This window comes from Laccaria bicolor, genomic scaffold (genome assembly GCF_000143565.1).
Source record: "Laccaria bicolor S238N-H82 LACBIscaffold_1 genomic scaffold, whole genome shotgun sequence".
NCBI classification, from domain to species: domain Eukaryota; kingdom Fungi; phylum Basidiomycota; class Agaricomycetes; order Agaricales; family Hydnangiaceae; genus Laccaria; species Laccaria bicolor.
This window is the reverse complement of record NW_001889872.1, coordinates 143,362-161,100: the sequence shown is the minus strand read 5'-3', so window position 1 is coordinate 161,100 and position 17,739 is coordinate 143,362. Positions and strand designations below refer to the sequence as shown.

The 17,739-nt window shown below is 47.1% G+C and overlaps 6 protein-coding genes across 6 annotated transcripts; 1 reads left to right on the top strand and 5 right to left on the bottom strand.

The window, feature by feature from the left end:
* Window positions 1-277: 277 nt before the first annotated feature.
* On the bottom strand, window positions 278-1,403 carry LACBIDRAFT_159851 (uncharacterized protein; the record flags this gene model as incomplete). Its single annotated transcript, XM_001873146.1, has 4 exons — window positions 278-489; window positions 540-904; window positions 964-1,231; window positions 1,286-1,403. Coding segments are annotated over 4 exons (963 nt in total), but the record flags the coding sequence as incomplete, so codon positions are not given.
* Window positions 1,404-1,596: 193 nt separating this feature from the next.
* Window positions 1,597-3,065, top strand: LACBIDRAFT_300623 (uncharacterized protein; the record flags this gene model as incomplete). Its single annotated transcript, XM_001873752.1, has 4 exons — window positions 1,597-1,734; window positions 1,781-2,672; window positions 2,726-2,932; window positions 2,980-3,065. 4 exons carry the CDS (start codon window positions 1,597-1,599, stop codon window positions 3,063-3,065), a joined length of 1,323 nt encoding a protein of 440 aa, XP_001873787.1.
* A 128-nt stretch (window positions 3,066-3,193) lies between these two features.
* Window positions 3,194-5,681, bottom strand: LACBIDRAFT_300622 (putative magnesium transporter, CorA-like protein; the record flags this gene model as incomplete). Its single annotated transcript, XM_001873145.1, has 7 exons — window positions 3,194-3,363; window positions 3,412-3,591; window positions 3,643-4,221; window positions 4,274-4,336; window positions 4,390-4,411; window positions 4,460-4,702; window positions 4,752-5,681. 7 exons carry the CDS (start codon window positions 5,679-5,681, stop codon window positions 3,194-3,196), a joined length of 2,187 nt encoding a protein of 728 aa, XP_001873180.1.
* Window positions 5,682-5,814: 133 nt separating this feature from the next.
* Window positions 5,815-7,104, bottom strand: LACBIDRAFT_300621 (uncharacterized protein). The gene is made up of 6 exons (XM_001873144.1): window positions 6,902-7,104; window positions 6,836-6,851; window positions 6,567-6,783; window positions 6,453-6,519; window positions 6,061-6,397; window positions 5,815-6,001 (listed from the first exon to the last, which is right to left on the bottom strand). The coding sequence occupies exons 1-6, from the start codon at window positions 7,040-7,042 to the stop codon at window positions 5,835-5,837; spliced, it is 945 nt and encodes a 314-aa protein (XP_001873179.1). The 5' UTR covers window positions 7,043-7,104; the 3' UTR covers window positions 5,815-5,834.
* A 3,360-nt stretch (window positions 7,105-10,464) lies between these two features.
* On the bottom strand, window positions 10,465-14,823 carry LACBIDRAFT_300620 (uncharacterized protein; the record flags this gene model as incomplete). Its single annotated transcript, XM_001873143.1, has 14 exons — window positions 10,465-10,812; window positions 10,859-11,101; window positions 11,152-11,694; window positions 11,748-11,915; window positions 11,967-12,170; window positions 12,224-12,425; window positions 12,472-12,493; window positions 12,612-12,656; window positions 12,713-12,744; window positions 12,798-13,125; window positions 13,172-13,833; window positions 13,884-13,941; window positions 13,996-14,080; window positions 14,134-14,823. The coding sequence occupies 14 exons, from the start codon at window positions 14,821-14,823 to the stop codon at window positions 10,465-10,467; spliced, it is 3,630 nt and encodes a 1,209-aa protein (XP_001873178.1).
* Window positions 14,824-14,908: 85 nt separating this feature from the next.
* Window positions 14,909-17,370, bottom strand: LACBIDRAFT_300619 (uncharacterized protein; the record flags this gene model as incomplete). The annotated part of the gene is made up of 15 exons (XM_001873142.1): window positions 14,909-15,392; window positions 15,451-15,653; window positions 15,704-15,717; window positions 15,764-15,776; window positions 15,835-15,894; window positions 15,941-16,106; window positions 16,169-16,265; window positions 16,313-16,406; window positions 16,468-16,503; window positions 16,570-16,593; window positions 16,671-16,692; window positions 16,749-16,785; window positions 16,924-17,041; window positions 17,095-17,146; window positions 17,201-17,370. The coding sequence occupies 15 exons, from the start codon at window positions 17,368-17,370 to the stop codon at window positions 14,909-14,911; spliced, it is 1,590 nt and encodes a 529-aa protein (XP_001873177.1).
* Between the last annotated feature and the right edge of the window lie 369 nt (window positions 17,371-17,739).

Here is a 17,739-nt window from a genome sequence, read left to right as displayed (position 1 = left end):
GAGGGAAGTACATATGTAGCAGGCAATCGAAGTAGGAGAACATAGATGAAGCTAAGGAGCCGTATCTGTATTGTGGAGAAGCAAGGTCAACAAAAAGACAATCAAAACGATGATTTGGGCACCAACAATAATAATATTCATCAATCAATGGTATCCAGTCCTTTACAAGGGCACCGAGCAAACCCACAAGCGGTGCATGCGATGTTTTACTGACGAAAGACTCCAGCTTGGGTCTGAGGGAAATCAGAAAGGGTCAGGCTAGGTTGGGAAAGGAAGGAAGGACCGACCGAGTGTAATTGTCCCATATCGTTCCTCTCAAAAGGTACCACAGCATATCCTTATCCCTCTTTGCGTACTCAGCCCGTTCAAGGACAGCGGACGGAGAAGGAGTGCGGCGCAAATTTCGCGACATCAATTCCATAAATAATGCTACCATCAGGGCACGATTCGATTTTTCACGGCTATTTTTATCGGCGACAAGCAACGAAACTGGCAGTTATCTATCAGCTGGCTTTGACGAAAGTTGCTTGGAGGCTCACCATAAGCAAGGGGTCGAAGTACGTAAATTACCTCTGCAAGCCATTCTCGGGGTCCAGATAGTGTCTTGATAAGAGAAAGCGATGGCTTGACGTTGGACGTGGTGAGGGCTTTTGGGAGGAGATAATCTTCGACAGCAGACCCAGAAGGTGTGGTCAGAAGAGAATGTGGAGGGAGAGGAGTATGATTGTTCCTGAGGTGATCGGGGGTTATAGGTGGGGAATGTGAGGGCGAAGAAGGAGCCAATGTCGGGGAGGAAGAATTACTGAGGGGCGGCAACACCGTTGGGTCAAAATCTCGCTCGGGTATTGGTGGGGAGACTAATGGCTGGTGGGTGATCTTCAAGAGGAAGAGACGAAAGGAAGCTCTAGAAAGAGACGGGGGTTGGAGCAGGCAACGCAAAACTTTATGGCTACGGCGACATACTTGATAAGTTCCAGAAGAATGATGGCTCTCCATCTATTTTGCACAGAGACTTTCCTGCGAAGTCCCATCTCAATCACGAGTTCAGTGAAACGTATTATTTCGAGGGCTCTGGCAACCCATTTATATTGGGAAACTTTGTCGGACCATGCTCTTGTGAAACGAGTATGCAAGGACAACGGTATAAGGGGGCGGTAGCCCGGGTTGCTCTTGACAACCTTCGCAAGAAGAGTATCATGATACATACTCATAACATTGAGTAATGTAGTGACTGTTTAGATAATGAGAGAATATTCAGAGAGTCAACAAGACAAGATCAACGAACGAGCTTCGGAAGCCAGCTCGGCATCTTTGAATCTTCCGGGCAAAAACCAAGTAATAGACCTCAAAGATGATTCGAGAGTAGAGATTGTGGAGACATTGTTGAGGAGAAAGGACTCGTAGAGAGCCCTGGAGGACGCCATGACATTAAGGATAAGGAAGAGAATGTGATTTAATGTATTGTCACTGCCGGTGTCACACAGCGCGCCTTCTTCTCACGCCTTGTGACAACAATGCGCACTGAAACCTCCTGGGAGCTTTTATATTGTCGGCGCCGCCCAGCTTGGCTGGCTGGCTGGTTTCTCTCCAATTCCCATGTCAAAGCACTATCCCCCCCAATCTCTCGACTATTTGCGATCAAGCCCAGTGAGAGGTCAGCTCGAGCCCCATGATCCAAAAACTACAAGGGGCTGGAGATACATCCAAACGACAGATACCCTCAATGAACTCAAAGCAAGTCTCGTTTGCTTCCTCTCGATAACTCTCTAATTCCTTTTAGGTTCTTCTTCCCCCGGCGACAGCCTCCATGTATGAGCAGCTCTTGAAGTTTGAAAATTACGAATTATCCAAAAAGTCAGCCGTCTCTTGGGAACGCATTCTGGAAATTCGCCATTTAAAGGATCGCATGATACGGAAGTGTCAGAAACTCTCAAAGGCTATTCCTCCAACCACCAGGAACCTGCCGAGAGGCGAAACGTTTGCCTTCCAAACTTTCATTGCGCCATCGGACTTTCGTGTCAAGGAGATGGAAAAGTGGTTTCGAGAGCAGCAGAAGCGCCCTGTCACACTCTCCCGGCGACCATCTGCGCCAGTCTATAGCACTACTGCCGCCCTGGGTTCTGCCTATTGTTCTAGCCACTGTGCTGCGGCAGGATTTTCCTGCCCTCATCATTCCCAACATCCCTCGCCACATCAGATCCATCGTTCCGCAACTACTTCCGGCGCTCTTGGAAAACAGCGGTCCTCTCCGCTTGTTAAATCTATGGCGACACATCAGTCGCGCCTAATCCAACCCGAGAGAATCGCTTCTTCATCTGACAACAAACCTCTGGTTGCGTCTTTGACGCCTGCCACGGCCTTGATTGGCTCGCCCCCACCTCTCCCGGTTTTGCTTCTTGGACATCGAGAAGAATACGGATTGGAACTCCCTCTTATTCAGATGGTGGAATCTCCACCATCCGAACCTCTCAACAGCTGGACTCAAGAACAGGACTCTCCGCCTAATCCTGCACCCGAGTCCAGCTCTACATGCCAGCTTCGTCATAGACGAAGCTGCATAAAGCGGGCAAGCATCGGTGATCTGGTCAAAACTGTCTCTTGGGCAGACAACCAGGAACTGGATCAACAAGTTTCGAAATACGCATCAGCCGCTCGTTCAGCTCAAGCATCCGGTTTGTCCGCCGTTCCTTGTTTTTATATATTCTACTTACTAGAAGTTGCGTAGGTAAATGGGGTGAAGTGCGCACACTATATTTAGAACAGATCACCAGTCTCGAGAACCTTCATATCCAAGTCAAGGAAGGTTTGGAACATTTACGTTCGGAAACTGACCATCTTCAGCGTATCGATGAAAGCATTCGTCGTCAGAGGGAAGCCCTTGACGCCACATTTCAAGAGCTTGAGCAGAAACATACCCAATTTGAAGAAAAGGGTAAGCCCTCAGATCCTCACTAGGTCTTGACTGAAACATTCCAAAAGTTCAAGAAGCATTGATGGAAGCCGATTACGTACTAAACGCCTCTGGGGTTCGGAAACCTGAACTCCCAGTTATTAACGAAGCTTAACGATACTTAACGATCTCCTTTCTCTATTGTGGTTATGTGATGGATCCGTGGATGTATATGTAAAGTCATAGGTTTCGTGAACTAACAAATTCAGATCAATCACGTCGAGTTCAAAACAAATTACATGCTCAGCGCAAATCTTGACGTGGTCCCCTTGCCTGAATCCACCACCAACGAACTAGCCAGCTGTAAACAATTAGAATGATGAACGACATCGCGATCACAACTCCGAACACGTTGAAAGGAGCTCCTGGCTCACGTAGATTTGCTGGAAGTGTAACGTTCATAGAACAAACACCTGCGAAGGTATTTGGTGTCGCGAACGTGATAAAAACGGGGCACGTACCAATTAAAGTCTGCACACAGACAACCCCTAACGTAACGACAGACAAAGTCATCACAGCTGTGTCTTGTCCGCCTTTTGTGGTGGCCGCCGTTGAACGAAGCTGAACGAGATACGAGAGATGTGACTGGCTCAGTATTCGCTCGATATGTACAAGTGAGTGCTGCAACGTCAAAATGTGATCTGGACAAAGTATTTTATGGTGATAAAACACAGAAATACCAGTGCGCTTACCTTGTACGTCGCCCATGTAGATTGCCACTTCAAACTCCTCCCCTTTGCTTGTACCATTTCCAAGTCCTGAGTGACCCGCTCTCATCAGCCGCTTCTGGATGTGAGTGACGACGTCTGCTTTGGTCGCTAGTAAACGGCTGAGTGACGTAACGAGTCTTCGGGTCCTCGTCATACGTCGCAAAGTCGTTGTTGTTGCGTTTGCTCGATATCCCATTTTCTTCCGCCAAATCAAACTTGCTGTCGTCACCATGAAGCGTCTCAACTGTCTGAAGACCAACGAAACCGACGGACGAGGAAGGACGAAGCGTGGTTGGCTAAACTCAACCCCAATGGTGTTGAGTCCATTCTGAGTAAGATTAACATGGTCATCGCTACGCTGGGCTTTCTCACTGAAAGATGTATCCTCGATTTGCTTTTCCACAATGAAGGGAAGAGGGGCGTCAGCAACTTTAACAGTCGCTACTAGATCTGGACCCGAATAGACCAGGGCGTCGACGTCCGTAACCTCCCTCTCTATGTCTGCCAAGAACGGAAAGAAAGCATCGACTATTGAATCGAGTATGCCGTGCGCAATCCAGTCTAAAAACATTCGGAGTAAACCAATAGCATCCAGCAAGTCTAGATAACAAACCTGAGGACATGTTAATCGCGTCCTCTAATAGAACAATTCGATTTCTTACGCGATCGGTATGTTCTATTGGAAAAAGAATGAAGACACACCCTATCCAAGGCTTTGATGAAATATACCAGATATGTCTGTGTAATGAAACTATGCGGAGATTAGCTTCGTCGACGAACTAGGCTATGGTCAGCTTACACAGCAAATTCCTTCTTTAAAGACAGCCAGGTAAACATTCGCTTCTCCGATGGGTTCATCGTCGACATCATCAGCATTATCGCTATTCTTCCACGCTGTCTGCCTAATTTTATCCCTTGTTTCCTTGCTTTCAATCGCCCTGAACGAAACGAAATAATAACCGAGTTTCGGAAAAAGCTCTAGCTTCTCCCTTGGCTCTTGCTGCAAAATATCCTCCAATGTGAGAGGATGTAGATGAAGCAGCTGACATACCTCAAAAAAAGAATATGCGATGGAGATATGAATGACGTACCTTGCCTAACGCACGTAGATCTTCCCACGTCGGTGAAGCTACGTCTAGAAACCATGCCTTGGGTAAGACATGAGTTGCATCTAGAGATAGAGGGTCACATTCGGTGGGAGGCTCTGCCCTCTTCAATGATGCATGAGGATCACGCTGCTTGCCCTTTTTCAATTTCCGGAACGTAGCAGAATTAACACCCGATGTTGCGAAAGTATGAGCAAACTCCTGTCCCTCGAAATATTCCGCTGGCGTAGACCCGTCTGACCACGTCGAAGGTCCACGGCTTCGGCCTCGTGGCCGACGTGGGCGACTGGGTCTCTTCATCGCCGCCTCAACCTTGCCTAGTACAAGAGGTAAAGAAGTTGTCCAAATTATCCTTTCATTTGTGACTTTATTTCGGTCCCCAGTGACTACCCTCGGCGGAATGGGCGGGGCCCGACGCCCAGCCTCTGCCACCTGGGGAGGTACATAAAGCGCAAAATTGCGGGGAATCTGCCGCGACTCTTCAAGAGCCTTTCTACGGGCCGCGATGTTGCGTTCAGATTGCATTGTGCGCAGAGTTGAGATACTTGGACGCCTCCTCCGGCGGGATCGTGTCCTCGTGGTAGTAGAGGAACTCGCCGACGAGGAAGAGGAAGATGTGCTCGAGCGAGATGAAGAGTTCCCTCGGGCTCTCCTGGCCCATCGGGAAATTGCTAATTCCACTGCGGCAGCGATCGTCTCGAGAGGCCCAACAGCATGTTCGGACGATGTCGACGAGGATATCGAACTCGAGCTTGACGAGCGCAACGACGAAGGCGGTTCTCCACGGTAGATGTCATCGTCACCGTCATCACCATCTTCGAGGACTTTATTTTCGCAGACCGGCGGCAGAAGAATAGGATCGAGTGTTGTTGTAAACAAAAGCTCTGGATTAGATGAGCCTGGAACGATTGCCATAGCGTTCAGACAAAAGATATGGCTGCCTGATTGCCTCAGCCGTTGGGGCTACAGGGCTGCCCTCAGCGTTCAAAATCTCATGGAGTCAAGGTGAGTTCATAAAACATTTCTTCCACCTGTGCAAAACATTTTCTTTTTTTATGTTCTCCCACGCTACTCTACTCTCCGTTTCTTTCGGGAAGGCGGATATGGTCTCGATTTTTTCTCTTTCTGGCTCACCTTCTTCTGCTTTTTTTCAATAGCCTTTTTTACAGCCCTGCTCCCACCATCAGCTGCAAGTGCTTCATACCGAGCTTGCGTCAACAGCTCCCGCTTATCCGCTACATTCACACATCAGCAAGCGATTTCTCCACCATGATACTCGTTGCTAAACACTTACATTCCTTCATCCACCATCCGCCTTTGCCTTGCTTGCGTTTCGTTTTCTCCTCCTTCGTCGCCTTCCCGAGAGCCTCGCGCAAAACTTGGTCTAGTCGGTCCTTATTGACCAGACTTTCCGTCCGTTTCACTGCCTGCTCTAGCCTGTAAACTTCCTGTTCTCTTTCCTCGCGGTGTTCCCGTGGTGAAGATGCTAAAAATTTCCGTGCACGTTTCAAATTTTCCCGCAACGTCCGCAACTCGGTTTTGTGAGCATCAGTGAGGAACGCATATTGTTTTTGAAACTTCTCCTCAGCAAATTCGCCTGCAGTTGGAAGAAAGCGTGGATCTCGAGCTACCTGACATGGATATATAAATTTCTGAGCCATAAAAACAATGGGAGTGAGTACCCACAAGCTTTGGAACTTCAACCACAGTCCGTCTTCGCGTTACAGGCCTCTTGGAAGTAACCTCCGTGGGTCTGCGAGGTTGCTAAGTTAAACATGGAGGACATTCCAGCACACTCACGCGTGTTTACTTGAACGTTTGGATATATCGAATCTTGGCTTAACGCTCCACTCTTTCCCTTTCGAACTCCCCAACCCAGGCTCGTGCTCAGACTCACTCTCGCCAGTATCATCTTCAAGTTCATCTCCGCTGGAGTCATCTGAATCGCTAATCGGTTCAACCTGCTTTAACACACGCTGTGCTTTCCGGAGTGCCCCAAGGGGTAGATTTGAAAGGTCTGAAGTCAAGTTATCAGAGGATGTTGTGTTGCAGGAATGAAAAATACAGACTGCTTTGCAGGGTTTTCTAAGAGGAAATTATTTACAACAACATAGAGGTATAACGCTCGCCCTTACCAATCTGGATGATGAAGCTTCCGTTGAGCTGTCTTCGGCTGCTGATTCGCCACTACCACTGGTGTCATTGTCGTCCACCCATTGTGCAGCTCGAGGAGCATCTACGCCATCGCTGTCTTCATCCAAACTGAGGTCCTTCATATGACCTGGTTGGCCGTAGGAGCCTTCTCCAAGATCTTGTTCATTTTGAAAAGAGAAATTCGTGACACTTTGTTTTCGCTTCATAAAGTCTGATTCTGAAGAAAATATGGGTTTCCGGTGTATATGTGTAGTTGTTTGGCATGAGCTTCACTCATTTCAGGCCACATGTAATTTGCACCATAACTTTCAAGCTTTCAGCAAATGTCCAGGCAGGAAAGCCCAGGTTAATTCTTGGTTAATTCGCGCAAATTAGCCCTCAGAAATAGGGCAAAGCAAGGGCTCCGTTTGACCAACTTTTTCCGTTTTATGCACCATGGCGAGAATTGTTTATCGAGGTACACTAACTGGGCAAAAAGAATGTCACACAGAATTTCCCACTTTGTTACATCCCATTTTTGGCACTTGTCACAGTCAATTCCCTGCCTTATCCAGGCTCTTACCCAAGGGGCAACCACCCGAGCATCCGGTTAGGACAACTGGTCCCATCGGGGTCGTGGGAGTCAACACGTGCAATCCCAAAATGATTGTCATGCCTGCGCTCATTTAGCACGCGCCTTCAACGTTGCTTCAACGCGCTCCACAGATTCAATTGAAGACCCTTACCATAACACGTAAAATATCTGCCTTGCATGTTGTGTTTTTACCATAGACAGGCTTTTCAATCGATTTGTTGTTCCTTCCCCCCATTCTCACTGAAAGAAATGCCAAAACCTCGACCTGCAGCTGAAGATCCAAAGGAAATTCAACTCCCTGGCACTCCTAGGATAACAACCACAATCAATAATATTAATGGGAAGCACAGTATTCAATATGATCTTTGCAGTACGGACATTTCTCTGACGACAACAGCAAATCCACGACATCGACGTGCACATACCATTATGAAAAAATGCAATACAAGGCTGTGCTTGAACGTTTGAACCGTCAAAGCCAAATCCCTGCACTAACGTGCCAATTTATTATCAGTTATGTCCTCCACTCGCAATATCGGGAGAACGGAGGACAATCTGGGAATATAACGCTATTTTTCATCTGCTTACCGAGCATGCGCAGGGTTCTCTTGACATGGGTCCTGATGCTAATGACCAGAAGCTTCCCAAGATTCCTGGACAGATGTCAATCGACATGTTTTTGACGCGAGAGGAGGAGGAATTCTTGAAAGTGGACGCACAATTAACCACGGAGGCTCGTGAGGAACATGGGATCCTGAACAGTGATGGCATTGAGATCATGAAAGAGGAGCTGAAGAGAGACAGGGCGCAGACGTTGAGCCTTGTCGAGCCATCGGGGAAACGTAGAAAGAAAGTTGTGAACATGCCCAACTGATCTATGTACTACTGTGACATTTGGATGCACGTGTCAAATCAGGCTAAATCCCACAACCCCGATGGGACCAGTTGACCCAACCGGATGCTCGGGTGGTTGCCCCTTGCTCTTACCCAGCCGTCGTTTCGGGGTTTACAAAAAAAACAAGTTTCATCAGAAAGATTTGACTTAAGTAGAATAATTTCACGATTTTTGATGACAAATACAATCACTGATCCAATCATTTATTTTAAACAACGCAACTCTTATTTTTTTGAACCCCTCCACGACGGCTGGCATTTTACAAACGTAAACAATCAGCCACCGTCGGCGACGGGGCTACTTTGGGTGCCACCGGTGGATAACCAATCAATACCGTTTGATCTGATTGAGCAGCATGAAAAAGTTACCGTATTCCAAATCGCGTCTACTCATGGAGTCCGAGAACCATGTCTCCCTATAAATGCACAACTCTCCCGGCTCGCAACATTGCTCTATAACGATCACATACGGCAGGAAAACCACAAAAGTATCCCTCGTCACGCGGACGCATGCATCCTGCTCCCGCTCCTTCTTCTTCTTTTCTGGCACCCGTCCTCAGTGAAAACGCCAAATCACCACCATCCTACGTGAGAGCCCAGTAATGACTATCCGAGACGTGCGCTTTGCTATCTTCATGGAATTTGACTACAGCATGGGCTACAAAAGTGAAGAGTTGTGGCAGTCTGCGAGAATTATGGGATAGATCATAGCATTGTGGATAGGTTGGTACCCGAGTGATACGGTAATACATTTTACAAGTTACATACATAAATTTATTTAAAAGTCTTCCCCTTGTCAATGCTAACCTCATCAAACGCCCAACCCAGCCCATTCAACCCATCCTATGTGTCTCATCCTTCGTGCCTGACAGCGGCACAATCCCCTCCATCTGCCATATACGGTAAACAGCCTGTGCGGGGGTGATATTTGCCGATTGGGCGATGGCTAAGAGGGCGGGGTGGGAGAACTGTCGACGCGGTCCGAACTAGGGTTTCCTGATGACAGTTCTTAAAAAGGAAGTACCTTCGGAGCGTCAGGCGACGGTGGCTGATTGTTTACGTTTGTAAAATGCCAGCCGTCGTGGAGGGGTTCAAAAAAATAAGAGTTGCGTTGTTTAAAATAAATGATTGGATCAGTGATTGTATTTGTCATCAAAAATCGTGAAATTATTCTAAGTCAAATCTCTCTGATGAAACTTGTTTTTTTTGTAAACCCCGAAACGATGGCTGGGTAAGAGCCTGTGCCTTATCCTTAGTTCATCCCCCAGAGTGTAGCTCTCAAAATGTTTGGTTCTTGTGTTACAGGACTAACTTTGTCCAAAAAATGATGTGACATTAGGGTGTTTCACAGTAGGCCAACTTAGGTCCCAACTTTCATTCCAACTTGTGGGCCAACTTCAACAAAGTTGAAAGGGAAGTTGGCCAACTTTACCGTGAAACACCTTGAACTGCAGAAAACATGAACTTGGGCTGATTTGGGCTCGGAAGGGATTCCGAATGCAGATTTCTGCCTATTTTGGACACGTGGGAAGTTGCGAGGTGAAGTTGGGCACCAAGTTGGGATCAAAGTTGGCTGCAAATCGGCGTCGGGACCACGATTTGCATCCCAACTTGATGAAGTTGGTCAAACTTTGTCCTTCCAACTTGGCAAAAGTTGCTCACCAAGTTGGGGATTAAGTTGGGACCTAAGTTGGCCTACTGTGAAACCCCCTATTCTTTTTGCCTAGTTAGTGTACTTGCACGCTGTTTGACCTAGAAGAATTAATTGTTTGAAGTGCACATTTGACGGTGGACGCATGGAAGAATTTTCAAAGGAGGTTTCATGAGGTTTCATGTGACCGAGTTGATAGATGGAGATCGAACGAGGTCCGACTCGTTGAACACATATTCACTCAAAATCGACACTCCGCAAGGCCATAACCACCCCTTTTAAGAAGAAATTGCGCCGAAACCTGTCATCGTTCTCTCTCTCAAGACCTCGCCAAGTTGCTCTAATTTGCGTGCCGGTTTGCGATTTTGGTCAGCAAATTAGCGCAAATTTGCGGCGACCTCAGTGTTCGTCGTTCAACATACATTTCAATGGCTACCCATACTAGACACCGAGTTGTCAATAAGTACGAACCGGCCATTCTTAAGGCGAACGTCAATAAATATTCCGTTCGATGGCTGCCCGGACCTCCACAATGGGGTAATCCCAAACCAAGCGCCGAGTTTCCCCAGCCAATTCTGTTTATTGTGTGTGCCGCTGCGAGGTGGATCGTTCAAAAGACCCTCCCAACGATATGCAGGACGTGCTCGAATCCACGACAAATCGTGGTCAGTCCCTCCACCTGTGCCAAGAGTAGAATTCCGCCCTTGCGTAGCGAGGTCTATGTCTTCCATGTCGAATTCGCACATATCATCACCAAGATGGAACATGATAGCCTACAGGCGTTTAGAAATATGTTCAGATGCTAGTGCGTCCACTCACTCGACTAGAGTCTCTAAAAACCGCATCATTTAGACGCAGGTAAAGTTTGTTCAAGAAGCCTGAATGGAAAAAATCATTCCATCGAGGTTTCTTATGAAGTAAGCCACGCTGAGTGAGAAAACTCTCTAGTTTAGCTCTGGGCAAAGGATTATATGCAATCGAGGTCGCGTAATGAGGATTGAATTCGGTTGCGTGCCGTTGTAGTCCCTTGATCGTGTCGTGATTTCTTCTCCATAAATCATCCTTTGGTGTATATCAGCTAAAAATATTCATTCTGTAGGGGAAAAAAGCACCCAAAATATGTACCACCAGGTCGCTGCTTCAGACTTTGATACTGCTCCAAATCGTTGATAAGTAGCTGCAATTGCCGCCTCGCTACGGAGAATGAGCTGGCAAACTCGGGCATCACATTCGAATTTGACGGCACCGCGCGCGAGCTCGTCAGCCTCTTGAGGTTTATCGTATACGTTCGTAAGGAACTGGTACGTGAGGACCCTACTCTTCCACCGACAAGCTCTTCGATTGTAACGTCTGTAGTTGCACATTTCGGTCTCGATTCTGTGGTGTCGTTGGTCTATCAATGCCATGTTGAGTTCTAGGAAGCGAGCCAAGGTCGAAGTCAAATCAAAATCGTCGTTCAAACCAATGACAGTTCCAGAAACTTGCAAGCGCTCAGAGTACTCGAGTTCGACGCGAAAACCACTTCCTAGATGAAGGCCATGCCACATGAGGTGGCCTTTCCGCTTAATGCGCAGTTTACAGAAGCGATAGCTCGTCGACGTTGATGCCGTGTAACGTTTCCTCCAACAGCACCAGAACTGCTGCGATCCGATGGACTGTTAGAGACGTCAGTGGCTACACTTGACCTAAAACTGGACCAACGACTTGCATTAATGCGTTCGTATGGCCAGTGAACAGTCTGCCCTTCTAAAGCACGTAGCGACATGCGCACCTGCCGTCTCCTTTGTATATCGGGACTAGAATTCTGTGCAATATACGCTTCCAAGTCCGAGGCTTCGCGTAAAACTGCACAGGGTCCATCATCATACTGAATGACCTGTAGCAACAATTAGACAAGTTAAAAAATCAACGGTAGAAGGTCACGAGCAAGAGTCGGTGGGAAAGGAATCCACCAGGCATTTCCAAAAAAGCTTGTACAGTTCGGAATCGCTGGACCCCCTTTCCAGTAGCTGTCTGGACCTGTGTACTCCTTTTGAATCTCGTCCTCCAGACGTCGATACCAGGCGTAGTCCGGACCCGTTGTAAGGGCGATCGCCCGACTATAAGCAAGGGATCCGACCTCCCGCAAAATCTACTTGAAATCATTCCGTGACAATTCGAGTTGATAACGAAAGTCGTCATTACCTTTAAGTTTTCTACAAATCTTTCACTAGGGGAACCCTGAAAGTCTAACAGATATGGTGGAAATTCAGAACCTTTCGCTTGCGCGAAACACATCGCTTGGTCTTTGGGAATCGCGCAGCTGGGAGTCGTCAATAACAAAGTTGCAATGGCTTCTTGCCAAATGCGCCGCGTGCTATGCAACGAAGAGGGCGAAGTGTTTAACCTAGCGTCGTCATGAGTGGGGCCATTGAACTGTGATAGCAACATACCTTGGGGAAAAAATATCGATGCCTGTACTTGGATCAGTAAGGTCAACGGACGATAAGTTGAATGCACACTGAAATCGATTCTACGTGTCAATCCTTCATTCAATCAGGTTCGCTGTTGAGAGCAATAGGGGGCGACTCACTCTTCACAGCTCTTTGGGTGATGTTCAAATCAATGACGGAGAAATCTGGTGAAGACATAAGTACTCTCAGCGCTCGAAAGTCGGCAGAGATACAAGCTCACAGAAACTAAGTCCGTAAGTTATGATATATATGCTATGAGAAACTTATTCATCGACATCACTGTTTTTAAAAAAAAGATGACATACCTGTAAAGAACATACGTGTTGATGACGTTTTTCCCAGGTACATTCAATGTAATTGCAAGCGCCGTAGCGGCAGTTGCCACGTAGTTGAGCCTGGATATCCACTCACTAGCGTTGTTCACTGGATCCAAAAACGGTGCAAAAATACATTGCGCGATGAAAAAGCCGAGGGTAGAGAGCAGAAGTAGCACTTGGCGTACTATGGGTATCGTTAAACGAGAACCAGTGCGAAAGAAGCAATTATTTGGGTCAAGGACGGCAATGATCACGAGGGTACTGAGCTTCGCAAATAAGTATGTTGATTCATAAGTGCCCCACCTCCTTCGAAAACCTGTGGTACATCAAATATACAGACTTAATGGATGGATGGAACGCACCGCTATACAGAAATGCAAAGGGATTGTTATCACGTTGAAGAAGTCTGTGATATTCACTATCCATGTCCACCTTGCTCCTAGGGCGGCCAAGTTCGGTAAACTTGTCAACCTTCGGCACAGATTGTCGGATGACACGGCGCAGGGCTATTGGAAACCATATGGTCAACTGTCGAAAAATAAGCAATTTCCAATTCGAAAATGTTATGGCGAGCCTTACGAAGGAAAGAATAGTTGCAGAAAGAACGATTGCAACTGGCGCATAATTCACCTCGTTTCGTTTCATGGTCGTCGTCCAGCAAAAATCTAGCGGATCACGAAATTTATTTGCCGGACCCAGAGGTGGAAGGACAGGCGGGGAAGTAGTTGCGTTGACATAAGGGTTGGGAACGACCCAAAGGTCTTCAGACCAGACTAGAACGTGGACAGCCATAGTGCTTAGCGGAAGGTATATGACTGTCAGGAGGAAGGTAACAATGAGGAGGCCCCATCGTTTGCCTTTGGTTGCGGCATGTTGGAGTCCCTCGATGGTATTGTACCGATCGCAGTGACAGGCCGAGACATAGAAATAATACAACAATCCAAAAGCAATTACCATAAATATGAGCAGGAAGAATAAGGACTGAAGCAAGGTGGAGGCAAAATTAAGGGCGAGGACGTTTGGTCTAGAGTAAGACGATATAATTAGAACAGCAATGTACTGCACATAACTCACATAGTTCCGAGGAATAGCCTCCGCCACTTGTCTCCAACATTTCCTCCAGCATGAGGCACTGTTATTATCTTTAGCGGTGTAGGTAGTCAAGGCAAAGGATGGAGGTGCAGACCGATGGTACTCAGGATCAAAGCAAAAATTTGTACAGTGTTGGAGACGCCCTGAAGACTGTAGAATGAAGCCAAAACACTTGATCCCTGGGATTGTTGTGGGCAACATGTACAAGAGAAGTGGTGCGAAAGACGTGTACCATGAGTCCAAGTAACCAGTTGACAGAAGAACTCAATATTGTTGTGCGATTCCGCCAAAGAGGCGCTGATGAACCGTTGGCCTCCAGATTCTCAAGTGACAAACCAGTTCTGGCAAGTTGATCCATGGGCGGAAACATCGTTTCTTTGTTCTCGCTCCCCCTCGAGAACGATGGCGTGGGGAGAGTTGAGAGATAGCCGTCAAGCCGAGGAAGATGCAATGGCGGCGCAGTTCGAGCAAATACGACAGTAGCTGCAACAGGAGTGTGAGAGAACGCGACTTTAGTCGTGTCTGAGTTTGGTGGATAGAAAGTTTGGTTTGGGTTTTTCAATGTTTCGAAATTTGATCCAATGGCAGGCCCGTACGCTGGGAGTGCGCGATCGTATATTACAGGGGGGGATCCCACATCCACATTCCCTCCAACCAGAGGCATTGTTTCCCCATTGCTTTCAGCAGCTTCTGTGATGTCGGCATTGAGAACATCGCCATGTAAGGTGTTCGTTGAGGATATGCCCGCTTTTCTTGATACGTCTACGCTGACTTCGTCATGTCGTTGCGCTCTTTTGATGAATCGAGCTGGGCTTGGCTTCAAGGTTGACTTGTTAGTTCCCTCCTTCGAGTTGGTTTGATGATTGGTAGATGATTGAGTACGGTGTGACTCATATAACTCGACAAGATCTTGAACAGCCATAGACCATCACCCTAGTAACATGAGCGGGTAGAACAAAGAGTGAGGCAAGGTTGACTCTGGAGACAAATTCATCACATGACATTATCTAATTGGTACTGCCCAGACCGTTCGCTTTAGCATCGTCAGTTAGCTCGACGCCCCCCTTCCAGTTTCTCTCCTCATAAGTCACCGCTCCTGCCTCCGTTATAATCCTACTCGTCGTTTTTTTCGACACGCTGAAACTGAGAGTGCGAAAAACGGATTTGCCCATCCGAGATCCAGTCCTAAAGAGTTCCTTCCTGACACTTGTTCGCTCCTTCTTGATTTCAATTTGATTCCCTAATCCCAACGCGTATGACTGAACAACCGACGATTCTGGGCGGAACGGCCAGGTCTCCTTCATCTCTTCTTCAAGAGGTAGGAGGGGGGAAATGAGACTCGGATTACTCTTGAGGAGCTCTGAAAGCGCTGGGTATACAGACGCCTGCTTCAAGACAGACAGATGTATTGTTTCCTCGGTAATGTTGTCTGTGAAAGTTGGAAGAGAACGCTGGATAGTGTGCGCTAAGGAAAATATTCCAGTAGCTGGGCTGATCAGAGGTTAATCAAGGTAATGAATGCTGCTGGAGGAAAGCGTCGAGAACATACTCGTGAGGTTTCTGTGTTCCCCATGAGGCTACCGGCTGGGGCAGCTGCGATAGATATTTTACATCGAGAGATAATATATCTCCGATATGAGCCTGTCGCGTTCCTTTCGAATCAAATCTGTAAAAGGCTGAACAGGGGGAACAAACCAGCATCCATGTGAGGGAAATATCGGCCAGATCATGTTCTTTGTAGCCACCGCCGATCTATAACTCGTATTACCAGCAAGAAGAAGCCCTTTCAAAGTGTCACATACATCAGAATGACAACCTTGAGCAGCATTTAGCTCGCGAGCTTTGAAGGCTGTGACACTCACCGGTAAACCAGCACTAGACGACAAGTACTTTAAGTTACGAAGTTCGTATATTCAGTTGTTAACCTACGTGCCTGCTTCAATATTTGATTTTTTTGCCGGCCAGCTTCTGTCTGTTGAAACTTGTTGACGTTCTAAGCACTTGTTAGTGACGATGCGACGGTGAAACATTGAACGGACAAAGTCGGATCTTGTCTCATTGAGAGCCATCGCATGGTATGCACGCTCAACATGCTCACCCAGTATTCTATCGGGGAACCCGAAGAGATTCGTCAACTTTGGTGCCCGTAAAGTTAACTCTTCTGGTAGCCCGAGCGATCCAACTGTGTCAAAAACGCCAACACATCTGCACATATGAAAATGTTAGTTAACATGATAAATAATGTGTAGGATGCAAAAATATCATACCTGACAGTGAAAGAGCCTTGATTGCAACCTACTCTCATCTTTCCAGGCGACTGAGTGCTGGACCACGGAGCGAGCTGTTCTTTCAATCTCTCCTTCTCTGTGTTGAGCTAGGTTAGCCTGAAACCACACCATTGGGGGACTGACCCTCCGGTTTTTTGCTTTTTCCGAGCTTCTGGTAAGCGATGAAAATGCCAGCGAAATGATCCATATCTTTGCGATCGAGAACACCAATTTCTCCCTGATTCATGAATGAAGGGAGGTTACAATAATAGTGGAGGATCTTCTATGGCGTGGCTCACGATAAACATGGCAACCATCCTAGCAGTGTATGCACCCTGTCGAGGGGCCGAAAGAGATCAAAACTAAAATACTTGGAGAAGAAAAGTAAGAATCAGGCTGACCCTGGAGAACCCAAAGAGGAAAATCTAGGTAGGGTGCCGGTGATTAAAAAAACTTGAAGTGGCACGAAATTAGGCACGGCAGAAGCGCAAAATGCACGTACCTCATCTCCGGGGTTATAATTGCTACCAGAGCAATCTTAGTGATATTAACAAGATGGAGAATGTAAGGTCAAACTTACTGCGCTATGAATGCGTAAGCATCTTCTACTTTGTCGGCTTGAAAAAGGTACCTGAGTGGATGCAAACGGGAAGCAAGTTGGTAATCATCCACCTAAAGATGACCCAGTTGTCCCTGCGGCAGCGGAAGTCGTCGAATTTAAATCTTGTTCGTCTCGCAAGCCCTAGCATGCACACCTTCTATATATTCAGAATAGAAATTCTTCTCAGAGCCAATTCCAGACTGATAAAACACAATCTGGGGAATAGCCGGAGACAATCTCTCGTCGGCATGGTTGATGGTTCTCGCGAGACGCTTCCATCATGGACATCAATCAGCATTCGCAGTTCCTTGCATAAAGCACGTACAAGGATGTTAGTGTACGCAGACCGCTGTTCAGAAACGCCATCTTGCCAAGTTCTAACAAATAAGATTGGGTTAATAAGCAGCCCTTAGAGTTTACCCTATGCTTGCCCATCGCAACAAACTATGATTCGTTTGTAAACCCTCAAAATGAGGTCATCGTTGCTAGCTATGTAGTTTGGGTCCGTGTGCAATCGGCGAGGAGATTTGTTAGGACTATTTCGAATGTTGTCTGAATTTTGAAGGAGGAGAGAAGAGGTGGGATGTGACAACGTGGCCATGTCGCGCGGGGGTGTGTTATAAAATCATCACTGCCAGTGCCTTACCCTCTTTATATCTCTGGGCACATTGCAACAACCAATTATATCACAGGGTCTTTCCACGTTGTGGTCCAAGTTCTTGGCGCTGATAGTAACCACATTTGGCACCTACTTTTTTTGTCGACGCTGGCGCTCGACCCTCAACGTTCAACCCTTAGTGTACAAGTCGCGCTACGATAGTCAAGAAGTACGCATTAGTTCAAAGGCATGATACTTTACTATGAAAATGACAAATCCTATTTTCCGAACCGCATCTCCGCTCTGGCAAATTCGTCGAGCGCCTCTCTGAAGCTTAACTCGTCTAGTACTCCGGTTACCTGCCCGTGAGCA

Coding starts and splice junctions, on each gene's coding strand:
- LACBIDRAFT_300621 (XM_001873144.1), bottom strand. CDS start 7,042: ATGAAGGACCTCAGTTTGGATGAAGACAGCGATGGCGTAGATGCTCCT. Junction 6,398..6,452: donor TGGTTGAAGTTCCAAAGCTT/GTGGGTACTCAC, acceptor TATCCATGTCAG/GTAGCTCGAGATCCACGCTT. Junction 6,002..6,060: donor CGGATGGTGGATGAAGGAAT/GTAAGTGTTTAG, acceptor GTGTGAATGTAG/CGGATAAGCGGGAGCTGTTG.